The 15,286-nt window shown below is 37.7% G+C and overlaps 1 protein-coding gene across 2 annotated transcripts in view; it reads right to left on the bottom strand.

Annotated features, from left to right (window-relative positions):
* Nucleotides 1-15,286, bottom strand: part of LOC145435853 (protein mono-ADP-ribosyltransferase PARP14-like) — a 42,948-nt gene that overhangs the window by 10,672 nt on the left and 16,990 nt on the right. For both annotated transcript variants that reach the window (XM_080313120.1, XM_080313121.1), the window contains exons 19-32: nucleotides 14,216-14,333; nucleotides 13,388-13,590; nucleotides 12,691-12,952; nucleotides 11,579-11,811; nucleotides 11,258-11,426; nucleotides 7,529-7,670; nucleotides 6,925-7,138; nucleotides 5,734-5,901; nucleotides 4,973-5,077; nucleotides 4,727-4,908; nucleotides 3,406-3,556; nucleotides 2,766-2,922; nucleotides 2,214-2,444; nucleotides 436-636 (exon numbers count right to left, since the gene is read on the bottom strand). In XM_080313120.1, the coding sequence (XP_080169246.1) occupies nucleotides 436-636; nucleotides 2,214-2,444; nucleotides 2,766-2,922; nucleotides 3,406-3,556; nucleotides 4,727-4,908; nucleotides 4,973-5,077; nucleotides 5,734-5,901; nucleotides 6,925-7,138; nucleotides 7,529-7,670; nucleotides 11,258-11,426; nucleotides 11,579-11,811; nucleotides 12,691-12,952; nucleotides 13,388-13,590; nucleotides 14,216-14,333 (2,536 nt within the window). The remainder of the gene's footprint in view (nucleotides 1-435; nucleotides 637-2,213; nucleotides 2,445-2,765; nucleotides 2,923-3,405; nucleotides 3,557-4,726; nucleotides 4,909-4,972; nucleotides 5,078-5,733; nucleotides 5,902-6,924; nucleotides 7,139-7,528; nucleotides 7,671-11,257; nucleotides 11,427-11,578; nucleotides 11,812-12,690; nucleotides 12,953-13,387; nucleotides 13,591-14,215; nucleotides 14,334-15,286) is intronic.

The raw sequence follows: 15,286 nt of genomic DNA, 5'->3' as shown, positions 1-15,286 counted from the left end.
ATCATAATTATTGCCAAGAAACTGCTTCCAGTATACGTGCCAAAATGAATAAGAGGTATAGGATCGCCAAATCATGATTGATTGGTCGTTCCGGAATGGATGGATGACTATTCCTGAAGACAAATTAGTGCAGACAGACTTGACACAAATTCTTGTACCGAATTTGCAAGAACTCACAACCAAGTAAGGTATAAGTCACTGCGCTGATGTAAATAAACATGATACAGCCCATAAACAACAGTAACACACAATGGCACGGTTCATTATTGGCGAGGTAAACATATCCAACAGGAACAGGAAAACAGAGCATTAGAAACACTTTCTGATTATAATTTTGTCACATAAGTGAAAAGCATGTTTTTTTATCTGTATATTGAGATGGTAAAGTTGATCCAGCCATATGGTTGCTGCTTGGTTGCAATATTATTATGTTACCTCGAACTCTAGCCTTTATATTCCTTTTTTTAACTGCACCATCACCGATCATCGTGGCAATATAATCGTTCATCAGCGCTTGATTGTACACAACAATGGTTACTCTCTTGAGACTTTGCGGCGTCGGATTTTTCTCAACAAATTCTTGTAGCGCGGAATGCAGATGAGACGCTGCAGCTTTGGCGGGCAAGCTTACTTTGCCTGCATCAAGACATTGATTTCAATCACGTCAAATACACTTCATCGTATGCCAAAATCGGTGATTGTTGAGAAAAAGTGAATATCTCATGTCCTCTTCAATTTTATGCTAATGATATATTCAACTTTTGTTGTTTCGCTCATTTGTTCTGTTGTTACTTCTTTCTTTAACAACAACAACAACAAAAACAACAATTTGACACAGTACTGTAGTTGAGTAGTCTAATTATTACAATACTCAATAGTATGTTAATTGAGTGTCAGTTCAGGCAAAATTCAGGCAGCAGTCCGCAGAATTAATAATTTGTCCAAAGGGGTCAGTCAAAAAAGATTGGGAACCACTGAATAAGAGACTAAGTACTTATTTTCTAAAAGAAATTTTTGACCGAAAAGGAACACCTTCCCAAAGATTTCCATTACTTTCGAGTAACACAGTCAACAGCACATATATCAGGGATACAGACCAATGAATGGAAATGCAATTGGAGACAGTGCAAGTAAAACAAGGAAAGTCAAATAGACTAAAGTCGAGATAATTCAACGACTTTAATGTAATATCCCTATCATGATTATGAGCATTTCCGTGAAGTTAAATACATATAATGCCAAATCAAACATAGGCCTACTAACAAGAGTTTGTCAGTAGCGAAGTACATCTACTTTTAAAGTACTCAAGTAGACTACTTGTCAACAAAAAGAGTTCGTGTATCATCTAAAAATAATACATTGAACGCTCTCGTATTCGACATTTCGTGCTGGTGACGTCATATTTTGTGTTACGATTGTTGATATACACTGTTCCTTTGAATTCTTTACTAGTTGCTGACGATTACCCCTGACCAGTGTCAGCCGAAAATATTCGGGTTCATTTCAATATGAATATAATATTCAATTGTACATTGAAGTTCTGTACCTCCAAGAAGCTGTTGTACAATTTACTACTGTTATATATTTGTCATTTGTAGATGCTTGTGATGACAACTGGGAGAAAAAGCTCTTGCCAGGGTTGTAATGACTCGAGTCATTTTTTGGTGACTCGACTCGATTTAAGTCAATTCATGCATCGACTCGACTTGTACTCGAGTCAATCTGCATGTCTGGAGACTAGGAGAGCCAAGAGAGACATATCATTGTAACTTTGAAGTATAGTAAATTCACCACATCTATCAGTCCTGATCCTTGGACAATAAGGCCAAAAACTGTTAGGACTGAGGAAAAGAATGATTTTATGAATGAAAGTCATTCAATTTCTCTCCAGCAGAGTTGAAAAAAGTGGGTTGAACCGGATTGAACTCAAAACTGATCAGTGAACACGATGACTAGGACTCGGACTCGAGTCACAACACTATGACTCGACCATCGAGTACACAGTTCATTTTGTGCACCAGTAATCTATAACGATGTATTAGATGTGTAGTTAGGCTTATAATGCGGTAGATTTAATATTAATGACTTGGAGAAAATTTGAGATCCCACGAAGGCTTGCAGATTAGTGTAAGTGTTCCTCAGGTTAGTAAAAGTTAAGTTCCGCTGGTTTAGATATACATTTTTCACAAAATTCAAAGATTCAATATTCTTACCAGTGCCAAGGGCCGGGAATGCAATCGATGTGGCTTTCAAGGAATCAGCTTCCATCAAGACTTGAATAATTGTCTTTTTCATATTCTTCAGATCGTTTGGAATTGTCCGGTGGATGATATGCTTGCACGGAAGCTTACCTCCTGTTGTGACGGCCATATCACCGGTGCAGGCAGTCAATTCATTTTGGATATCAGAGCCTCCGTTACTTAGAATTGCCGCTGACAAGATTCCTACCACATTGAAATCGGAGTTTAAGAGGAGATAAATGTAGTATGATATAATAAATTTGATTACTGTAAGCAGTGATATTATTATTTCTTACTATTATAGTGGACTTGCGTCCTGAGATCATTACACTGCTTAAAAGCAATGGGTTGAGTACCAAATTCGAAGTTATGTTGAATGTGAGTGTTTCACTGAATTCTGAATCCTTCACGATATACAACTTGATCATGATCAGTGTGTTGAGAAAACCAGGTTTATGGTATCCCCACTATGGCGTCAATGGCATGGTCAACATTGTAGTCATCTAACAGAATGCCTAAACTCACCTCCACGTTTCAAATCAAAGGAAGGGTGGGCACTGTTTACAATGACATCGTCCTTACGCTGAAGGATATTTCCTCCGGTAATACAGACATTCAAAGACCCGTAATTGACATAAGACGATGCTGCCATACTTGCTTGATTGAATTCGGCTGTAAAAGCCTGAGAAAACATAGAAATGGAAAATTGGACAAAATGCAGTGCGATAGGTTGTTGATAATAGATAGGTGAGAGTAAAAATTAAAATTAATAATCATGGAAAGATATTAGGGGGTTCTGTTCTGTATTTTTTCAAACCAAAGTTGCCTTTAATTTTCATACTTATTGATTTATCAATAACTGAGATAGGACAGCATCTATAGCCATGATACCAACTCAATTCTAAGATAATCATTATCACTAGACAACAAATTTGGAGATTGAATCCATGACTGATTATTATCTATCTATATATTACACTGCTCTAAATAGATGCACACACAGATTGCAATGTCTTCGACACACAATAATCCATTGAGCTTTGACGGAATCAAACCACAATACATTTCTTTGTACAGCATACTGTTGGATGGCACAACAAAATCTCACATTAATGAAGCCAAATCTCTGAGCAAACAGTCGTCTTCCACTCATTTTCTTACTTACGGAAATCGCTTTTGGATTGGATACATGGAGTACAATCTCCACAGAGATATTCTTTGATCGATATTGATCGATTGCCTTTCTCATCCACTCAGCAACTTCAGTCGGTGGCATATTAAAGTTTCCAGTTCCAATAGCGGGGAACACAATTGACCTGATACAATATTGAGATGCTCTACATCAGGGATCGATAACCATTTAGAATACCAACATCCTTCAATCAAATCAATTTCAAGAGCATGAAAGTCATTTTGTGTACAACGACTCTAACAACATTTTGAATAAAGATCTTGGCGGAACACCATGAATTTGCTATATATGCATCAAAAATCTTGCAGCCGTTTGTGTCATCCTGTTTACATGCTTGCTGTGCCATTGATAAAGCAAGCATGAAAAGTATTAGGGTTATATTTAAAAATAGTGTAAGGATTAATTCCAGAAAGTATGTGGGTCGCACATCTCAGCGTATGCAAGGAAGAACTCGTCAACATGTTCCACTTGAAATTAGGTGATCACAGAATTACGACTCCTCTAACTCATCATCACAGTCCCTAGATATCATGCGTGAAAAGGCTCAGATAATGGCGTGCAATCGGCAAACATCTCTTGTAGCACCCTGAATGTGTCAAATATTACATCAGCAATCAGTTTTCCATAGTTGCTCATGGTAATTGTTTTTTTATTTCAAGTTTCTTAAACCAACCATTAAGAAGCTACAACAACCTATCCTCTGCCGCCTGAAAGATCATCTCGACCCTGGGAATATTTCAGTGACGATTTTTGGTGTTGTTACTAGGCAATTTTATTGCCAAATTCATCCATGTTTTACTGTAACTCTACGTTTGTTATTATTACTGTTCGCGACTCTGTGCACTTGGCATTACTACATCACAACAAAATTCTTTCTATATTTCGAATTTGGTTGGACTCATTCATTGGTGTTCGCTCCTGATGGGAGTCAGTCGAAAAGCATAGAGTGGAAAGTAATATGTAGATTACAGAGTTTTCAGAGGATGCAATTTTGACATCTTGGATCATGGTGTCCTATACATAGTGGATCGTTTTACATTAGCTAATAATGGTTTTAGTTTTTGGATTGATGTATTTAGTTACGGTACATTTTGTTATATGATGAGTTACATTAAGGGCACTATATTGCAATAGATATTGTAGAGCTTAAGCATTAGAATACTGAATTCGAAACTATAGATGTCTGCGATTGTCAGGATTTTCAGATTATAAACGGGTTGAGGCGATCTCTAAGATTCGCAAAGCTTATATGCCAACAGTTTTTCTAAAAATTATTATTAAAACCTTCTTTTACCGATAATTGGCTTGATCAGCATGCTGCAAGGACTTTTGCACAATTTTTTTGACGATATCTGCCGAATTGCTGTCATGCGTTGATACAATGCCATGAATAATCTTTTTGCTCGGAAGCGATCCTGCACTGGTGACAAATACGTCTCCCTCGTTGTACTTGCCGCTGTTCCCAGCACACTCTTTCTGTAGTGGAACGTAAGAAATCTAAGTGAACTGCAAAAATCAAGTGCTAAAATATTCAACTCACGACTACATCTTGTCCAGCAGCGGCAGCAAGAACTTTAGCAATTGCCGATCCCTTTGTCATGTCAGCGATGTGATCTTTTGCCATTATGTTCACTACAGCATCCACCTAAGAAAAAAAATTTCAGGATATGTCTGAATTAATGAGCACACTTTCATGCCCGACATAAGTCCCGAGTGTGACACTGTGGACCAGGGGTTTCCAACTAAAATGTGCTTGTGAGCCAATTTTCTAGTTTTTGATGATGCCTAGGGCCGCAACATCAATAATAGCGGTATTCAAATGTATTTCCAAGTAGGCCTTATGTGACGGGAACTGGTCGACTGACATTCCTAACACATCGTAAAATGTGATGTATTATCGTACTATTCACGCATACGGCAGGGTGAAAATCACATCTTTAATATTTTAATATAATTGTTGTCCTTTTCTGATTTCATCGTTAGAACCGACTCAACTCGAGTCATTTTCATTTCATCACCCAGTTAGTCCGAGTTCGAGTAATTCTATGATATATCGCGCATACGTCATTCCAATTCTATACTAGTTGCTGACAATTACCCCTGATGAGTGTCTGCTGGAAATATTCGGGTTTATTTATTATGAGTATATTTCTCAATTCTATATTGAAGTTCTGCACCTCCAAGGGTCTCTTTCAGTACATTCTATGAATCAATTCTCGAAGCAGTAAACATCGAAAACATTTTGAAGCACTTTTTATCCAAAAATGAAACAGTTAAATTTGAAAACCAGATCGCACTTACTTTCCTCTCAGCAATATTTCCAAGTTGCAAAACTGCTGTGGGAGCAGTCATGGTTGAAGGATTACCGAGAGGGGAAGATTCAGGAAACATACTTCGAATTTCCATCTGCTCGAGAGCTTTCTTGAATTCATCGACGACTTTTTGATTTTTAAATTCAACAAAATCAACCTAAATTACATCGGAAGAAATTGTGATAATTGTCTATGAGACAGCATTATTGCGAGGTATCCCAATATTATGCATTATTCTCTATAAATGGGACAATCTTAAATAACTGTACCCACTAGAATGCCTTTAAGTGGTACGGTATATCCCAAATGAAATACTTTCATTGGCACTGCTGCAAATCAATGCATCTAAAACAGAGAGCTGGTTAGCAACTATGTAGGCATATTGTATTTTATGAGTACTAAAGTATATCGCTTCTGTTTGTACTACTGATTGGAATTGTTTGTTTTCAAGACAAGTTTCGCCTTTAATCAACAGTCTGTGAATCCCATATTATGACAAAATACAACACAATTCCTAGTTGGCAATATCATCTGCTCCAGACACGCAATGTACACAATACAATACACAAGATATAGTGCGATGCAATGAACAGATATATGCATACAACTAATCTGATATTTTGTCATACAGAAAGTCACACACAGTCATATACACATATCCACCATTTTCAAAGGTGAAATCATAACAAGCGAGCATAGTGGTAAAAATCAGCAATATCTTATAACATGATTTTCGGCTCACTGGCAGTTACGAACATATGCCACAAATCTTTACAAGTAATTGTGGATGATAGATAGGAAAATATGTGGATACAGTATACCAAATGAGCTCCTAAAACTACCCATTGATTTCAAATCTTAGAACACGATTATCATCACTTTTTTTGGTTATCAACACTCATTCATTCAACCACCTTACAGAGATGCGGAATAAAGATGAACATCAAATAAGAACTGTGACATCAGGCACTAGGTCGTGGTCAAGTTCAGGCATCCTCCTATCTGTTCATCACATCACATCGCTTATCGCATTGTAGATTGTTTGTGTCTTGATCACATAAAAATATAATCTGACGATTATTGATATTGAGCCTGGAGGTGTATTGCGATCGACAAACCGCATCAACCACATTCCCCAAATCACCGAACAACACAAATTGTACAATTTTGAAACACATACCCGAATAATACATGATGTGGGGTGTTGCTGAAAATACTGCCACACGGCATCGACAATCCGCGGTATGCCATCGCTTGGGTTGATCCCAGAAACCCCACAGCCTATCGCCGGGATAGCAATCGAAGTAAGTTTTGCTTGTTCCGCTACGGTCAAGATTTTTTCAATACATGATGAAACCAATTTGCTATGTTCCATTTGTGATGCTTTTGACCACCTGAATATACAGTTGAAATCAATTTCAAAACTTATTGATATTATCAGAGATTCAGTACTCAAAGCACCACGGAGTAGTGTGAACGGTGCCTTTGAGTCCACTTTAATCAAAATACGCCAATGAAGCCTGTGCCTACAGGAGTTTGTCTACCATCTAAAAATAGTACATTGAGCTTAAGCAGACTATTCACCCAGAACCTTGATGACTCTTAAACGTCCTGCTTTTTATTTGTAGGGCGGTAATTCTGATCAAATATCGGCCAAAGGGTTCCATGAAATAAGAATGGTGGGGAGCCACGCTTGTAGGATTTCATATCTTTATTGCGGCAGACACAATATGGCTTGCTACAAGCTGTAACGACATTGCTAACTGCTGCATCACGACACTTACTCAGGTGCTACAACATGGATGATCTTTTTACAAGTCGGTAAGTTTCCAGAACCCGTTATGAAAGCCTCTGTTGGTGGCAAATTTCCTGTCCTTCTTTTTACATCGGCCATTTCTCCCGCTATTTGATTTCCATTGCGGATGTCTGAAACCAAGTTCAAATTATGAACGAGTTTTTACATTTTCATTGAGCAAAATTTTTTAATTGTGACGGTGGCTTTTTCTGTATTCTTGATATTTCTTCGACTCTTTCACTGATATATAAGACTATGGCACAAATGTATGCCTACTTATGAGTGACACAATAAAGTAGGCCGCAGTCAAAGTGAAGCCTTAATAAGATATGCAATAACAAGCCCAAATTTTATTCTAATATTGCGTTATGTTTTATTCACCACTGAATGTTGACGACAATCCATTTAACAGTCCCTGACGAGCTTTGAGGTAAAAAAGTCCGCAATAATTTACTGCGGTTTGAGATGTGCTAAAACATAGCAATCGAATGGCTTAGTTGAGAAAATATCCATCAGTACAGAACCACCTGATAAGGTTGTGAAATCCATGGTATTTATGTAATACTCTTGACTGAAAATTGGAATTGAAAATAGTTCAGCTATCACCCCGTGTCCATAACATTCTGTCTACAACATTTGTAGACTACTGATATGGTGCAAGGTCCAATTCATTGACTTTTCCGTATATACAATAAATTAACGTCGCAGTATGTATCGATATTCACTATGGAACAACACTCTTTTGTGATAAGATGTCTTATGAGTAGGGCGATTTTTTTTTGACATGTCAAAAAAAGTCAAAATAAGGTCAAAATTTTAGCGTTAGGTCAAAAAATGTCAAAATTGACAAAATTTTTCGCAACCTGCATTTTATTTGTATCGTAGATTTTGCGCAATCGGTGAACTTATTGTTTGATATTTTACAGTTTGTAGCCTACTTTATAGGCCTACTGTGGCAGACGGCGCATTGTTTGCTCATTGTGAATCATAAACATTCAAATGAAACAAATAGGTTGACACCGTGTTATGCTCAACGTACCGCAATATTCTAAGTCAGTGGTTCCCAACCTTTTTCATCTCGTGCCTCCCTTGGCCGAAATTTGAGCCAAAATCCCCCCCTTAGGAGAAATCTGCCCGATGATTAAAAAAGGTCATTTTTTACCGCGCAATCACCTGCTTACCGAAGAATAAGACCGGAGGTACGGGATGTCTGTTTCTAGCAGGGCTGTAACAATACTTTGTAGACTTATCATGCGCCAATCGCTAATATAACTGCTATGAAAAATCAGTATTCATAAATTTGCTGGTCTCGCGATTTTTTTCTCAAGTGTGCGTATGCATTTGGCCAATAATATTGGTATTTTCATGTATAGCAGGATTGACCACACTCGAGTCGGACTCGAGTCAGCATTTTCTGATGACTCGACTTGACTCGAGTCATTTTCTCAAAATAGGGAAACGACTCGACTCAACTAGAGACAATCTGTGTATTGACTCGACTTGGAGACATTGTACATGACTCGAACGAAGCCATATGACTCGTGACTATAAGACGGCCAAGACCGACATTTCATTGTAATTTCGAAGAACAGTAAAGTGGCCTTCCTATTGGAATTTCGTCTATTGGTCCTGGTACTTGAGAATGCGACAATAAAGTGCTCAAAGTGAGGAAAATTAGTATATTATAAATCAAAATCATTCAATATCACCAAACTGAGTTATAAAAAGTGATTTTAACAAGACTTTAACTGGAAACTGAGCAGTCAACACAAGGAATTGGACTCGGACTCGAGTCATAATACCATATCTCGGACTCGACCCTATGCTCGGTGACTTGGACCGTCGGACTTGACTCAATGGTGAATTGAAAATGACTCGACTTGACTCGAGTCAAAACTATGAAAGTGAAATTGACTTGTGACTCGGAGCCTCGTGACTTGGTTACAGCCCTGATATATACCCTGATATAATACACGTGATCAGATTTCCTGCTTGAGCTCATTGAAATTTAGGACACTCATTCGGTTTCGGCAACATTGCACCAAGTTTAACATGCATTTTTCGATCGAGTAGCTGTTCACTAAAAATAAAGCAAGGCTAGCGATCTCTTTGGCTTGAATCGATGACGTTGGAATATTTTGTCACTTTATGAAAATGTTGTCATGAAAATATAAGATAAATGCTTTTGTTAGAGGCCTTGTTGTGATAGATTCGGCACGACATTTGCTCGCTTAGTATATATTTGATTGAGAGGCCGTCGCTGGCCTGCAAAATTGTCTTGCGAACTGCAGCACATCTGAACTAGTTCAAAAAAAACAAGGGCGAACTTGTATGGGAGAAAGAGATTTAAAATAGCATTTGAACATACTTTCAGCAAAAAAACAGCTATAAGGAGCAAACGCTCTGATATAACTTGTTGCCAACATGACAGTTCGGACATGAACATTTTGGGAAATCCGCTACAATTCTGAAGTGGAATTCCTCCCTAAAAATTGCAAAATTCCCCCCAAGGGGGGAATTCCTCCCCGGTTGGGAACCACTGTTCTAAGTGAAGCAAGACTGCATGGGCATTGCATGGTTCTTACAAAAATTGAGATGTACAACATTGTCAGAATGAAGCAACACAGTGTTGCCAGCCAATAGCTGCTACAGTTGAACGTTCTTTCTCCATTCTTCTTGCTGTTGTTGTTTGTATATTCATGGTGTTTGCCGACTACAATGGTCATTTACACCAGGCCGATATTCCTTATTTTCGATTCCATATCCGCCAAGACTCTGCCGACTTGTAGCACGGCCCACTTCTATGCTTTTTGTAAGACACCGCTTAACGCGGATGAGATAAGGAACCTAGATAAACCTTCAACACTTGGGTAGGAATTCTGGAGTCGACCTCGGTCGGACTAGAACCTAAACCCCATTGGTGTTGTAGCTGTGGATTATCCCGCTACGCTATCTCGCCACATCTTCATCCTTGGCAAGCTACTTAGTAAAGACAGACACTTTTTACCCGAGACCCAGGGATATCTAGAACTAGATATCCCTGCCGAGAATGCAGAAAAGTATCTTTCGTTGTACTACAACACATTTTAATTATTTTCACCATAGTAGCCTACATCATGTACTGGAATTCATCATAGGGCCAAATTTTGTTAAAATAATATTCCGTCATGTAAAAATTCGTCAGTTTTTGAGTCAAACAAGTTTTTGAGGGAAAACTACTTCGTAAGGACAGACAATTCAAACCAGAAATGAGGATAAGTAGTAAAATTCTAACATTTTTTGGGAAAACACCTAATTTGCATACGTTAGGTCAAAATTTGGTCAAAATTTAGTTTTTTAAAGTCAAAAAATGTCAAAATTTAGATTTTTTAGGTCAAAATCTTTCGTTTTTTAGGTCAAAAAAAATCGCCCTACTTATGAGTGAATGCAGTAGCAATATCCATTATTTTTCACACTGAAATCTTTCGGCATGGCAAAATTTATGTGAAGATGGAATTGCATCTAGAATGGTAAATAACAGTGAGTATAGAAAATGATAGGCAAAACCAACACCCTTTCGATGCTACGATTGACATAAATTTAGTTGAAATATCATAAAATCATCAAAAGCACAGTACGCTACTAGTTATATCACTATTGGTGAAGGATTCTGACATTGCTTAAGCTGAATTAACCAATATGTGCAAAAAAGGAGTCAAGTGTCACGAAATAGGCATACCGTGTTTTTTAATGGCTCCAGACACACCAGCTGCATGAAGAGTCATTTTGTTGCTGTGAATGATAATGTTGACAATGGCATCAACCGTATGAGCGACGATGTCAGCCTTACAAATCGTCAGAGTCCACTTTCCTACTTGAGTAGTGAAAGAACTCATCTTTGGAACATTCTGCATAAAGATAACATTCATTAATACAGGGTGTAATATTGCGACTCAAGATATCTTAAACTTTCTTTATGAGCAATATGAAATAACTAAATTAGTCAGACAAGGCCTAGAAGTCTGACGTCATTAACTGCTGATTAAATATCTTCAAGTACCATTGCAGTGTTGCTAGAAGTAGCATTTCCGGTTGGCTTTTTTGCGTTTGTAGGTTTTGGCGGATTTGTAAGTTTTGGCGGCTTTGCAACAATATAACAGTTGCTTGAACGCCTTATCTTCTTGATCACTCCTTTGTGTGATGGGTCCAAATAGTAGTTTTTGATTCCTGGTTCTGACCGCGAGTGGTTTTCTACAACTATCCCGGCTACGATTTGATTGATCTCCAATTGAGCTGTCAATAAACGTAGTTACCAAGACTAAGGTGTTGTCTGACATGAAATTTACTGAAATGGGAAGCAAGCATAAAGTACACATGGGACCGAGGGGGAGTAAGCAATTTCATATTTTTTGAAGTGTATGAGTATTTGAAAAAATATTCTAATGCGAAATTATGGAGATCCAAATAATATTTATTGATAAAAAGTCACGTCATGAAATCTACTGATGACAAAATAACAAGGATTCCTGACAATGCGACTCAAGATATTCCGACTCGAAATATTTGATAATAATGCAAAAGTAATTTTATTGAATATTTCTTCATCAAATCATTTCACAATTTCAATGTTTTGTTTTCATCAAAGCAAGTCTTCCCAAGCCCGGCTGTAGGGATTGGAATTAGCCATTTGCAGTACAAACATTGACGCAATCGGATGCACTCCGGATATGGGATCCTGAAATTATGTGTTCCCACAATCATTCCGGAGTTTTCTTTACTAAGCATTGAATAAATACAAATAGTTGCCCCCGCCAAAATCGCCATCAGCTCTTCAACCATTTTGAAGCCATGGAGGGTTATAGGCATATACCTATTCTCTATCCAATCATTTTCTTCATCAGGGGTCTGTTTTTAGCCATAATGGTCAAAAACTAGTGATCTAGGGATGAAAGGAAATTGAACTGTTATCAGTTACAAACCTTTGTTTTATTCTGCCTTTTTTACACTGAAACTGTTCAAGCTATTATGGTATGACTTTAGGCCACCACCCATATGCTGTGAATAAACCACCTAGTTGACTGTTGCTTAAAATGATATGGATATGGACACTGAAAACGCCTGCTAATGAGTTACCTGTTTGATAACTACGGATTCTCAGAATTAATACAATACCTTCTTGAATGCTCTTTTGTGTTCCCTCAAGATGCAAAATCCCACCAGGTTTGGGTGGTCGTCTGATGCCTTTCAGAGCTTTGCGTTTCGGGCTATCGGCATTAAAGTTTTTGCAATAGTCCATCACAAATTTAGCTTGACAGAGAGTCAGCCTGACAGTGGCATTCCTGACCGCATGACTTTCAAGGAATGTCTTGAATTTAGTCCGGATTTCATCAGAGTCAGCATCCCTAAATCCAACGATATCGACGGACTTTCCGTCCTGGATAAAAATTACATCTCATTTATCGACCGAACACGCAAAGATAATTAAAATAAACGACCCCAGATCATAAAGCAGACATATTACTTAAAAGTTTGGTCAAACGGAAATCATATTCCAGAACAGTCCGCAGAAATTTGATGAGTGAATCATCGCCTTAGATTAGAAATGGTACATATTTTCAACACTTCATTCATTCATTCGGTACCAACAAAACGCATTTGGAAATTCGTGATGACGTTTCAACCTCTTCATATAGCTTCCTACTTGATTACTTACTTATACATATAATTGATCGCATTAGTATTTCAACAGGACATATTAACGTCATAACTTTCATGTGTGTAACAGTATCCAGATTGGACATGTATTTCAGTTTTGCCTCTCCGCGTCAGCTTTGGATCTTACAAAACTGCAATGATACGTAAGTGCTACCTTTTCATAGATGGCATAATTTTCTTTGGCTATTTCCTCCACAAAGTTATTCCATACTTCCGTTCCGATTACATCTGCTTTGGGCCCAGAAACATCGAAATTTGCCACCCAGGTCATGGTTCTAATGACATCAGCTGCTTTGCCATGGTCGTCCTCACTTCTTGATTTTATCAACACCTCGTCATCGTGAGGTACAAACTCGGCTGCAGAAAAATCATGCTATTGTTCTTACTGGCATATTCGACTTCATGGTTAAATGGTTCACTGTAGCTATCTATTGACTATCATCAAACGCGACATTCAAGAGGATTTTACTTCATGCGATCTGAGAATACCAAATAAGGACAAGCTCTTGAAGAGCATAGCACACCCCGATTTCTTTAAACATTTCTTAATTGTTATATCAGTTGATGACCAAATTCATATTCTACTATAGTAAGCTCCTTGCTTATTTCAGCGCCAATTTTTCATATCTACTAATGATAGCTCTTAGTAAAAGTCTAACAGCTTTCCTTGAATTTACCTGAACCTACAAAGATATTGGGTGGTGCAATCCTGGAAAATACACATAGCCAGATTTTATTGCACGCATTTTATTGCATTGAGTTACAATGATCCCGCTGATAAAATTCACAATCATAATATAGGTTGAGAATTTCAATTTTTGAAATTTGCCTTGCTCCAACAAATATGAAAGAGTTCAATTCATATTGTACAGCAAACACTATTCCAAGACGCTTCCATTCAGTTATGGGCAATATTACTTATCCAGTACAAAAATATCTTAACAGTAACAAACAATCTAAGGCTAAGTCAAATTTCACATACCTTTAATATCCTGGGCAAGCATTTCATCCTGTATTTTCGCCCGATTGGTGGCAGTAGTCTCGATGAGATAGCGTCGAACAGATTCGTTCAATGCTGTTATTTTTCTTTCCTTGATGCTCTGACCAATGAAATACGATAGACATTTTCGAACAACTTTTTTCGAAAGTTCATTCAAATTGCCACCAGGATACAAAAACAGTTCCTGCGACTTAATAGCGGTAAGAAATCAATACAGGGCTATTACATTCAGTCGACATAAATACGTCACATGTACAATGTATATAGAATCTGCACAAGTTCTTAGCTTACCGATCCCGACAAAAGCATTGTCATAAAAATCCTTATAGTTAGGACATAAGCCCACAACATAAAAATCTTCAGTCAGTTAAAAGATTAGTACAGAGGTGTCATATTCAAAATAGTTTATGGGCTGGATTCAAACCCTTTGATATGTAGTGGGCCGAACCAGTCAAATCCTGCGAAATGTTACCTCTAGACCCACACCTAAATCTTTTTGCGCAATGCCTGATTAATCGTACAAATTAGACATAATAATAATAAAGATTATGGCAAACAACTTTATCGGCGAACAACGGAATCGGCAAATCACAGTGATTAATCAATTGAATACAGTTTTAATCCACTAAAACGGTAGCAACAATGTTTTATTTCTATGCTCCCTTCGTTTTCGTTGTCATGCGGCATTGGCCCTGCTTAGGCGTTGTGATGAAGACAAGAGACTCTTGGCATTTGAGGTATCAACTATCTAATTTTTCCTTCCTGAATCAATGTACCAAATTAAAGAGAGTGCGTAACAAAAGAATTCATGACCGCAACTAAAAAACTATGACAGAGCACATTTGATGGATATTAAATAGACTAAATGGCTTTGTGATGCTGCGAACTTTTTGAGTAAGAAGTTGAATAGCATTGCCACTGACTTATATTCGCATTACATCTTTGGGCACTCCTCTATACTTCGATTAGGCATACCCACTTTAGCCTTTGTGTATAACTACCTTTCGGTCCATTCTCCATGTAAACTATGAACAGCGAAAGTGTGAACTTTCC

This window comes from Botryllus schlosseri, chromosome 3, assembly GCF_051294905.1.
Source record: "Botryllus schlosseri isolate E-star chromosome 3, Bs_hap1, whole genome shotgun sequence".
Lineage (NCBI taxonomy): Eukaryota > Metazoa > Chordata > Ascidiacea > Stolidobranchia > Styelidae > Botryllus > Botryllus schlosseri.
This window is presented reverse-complemented; position numbering and strand designations above follow the sequence as displayed.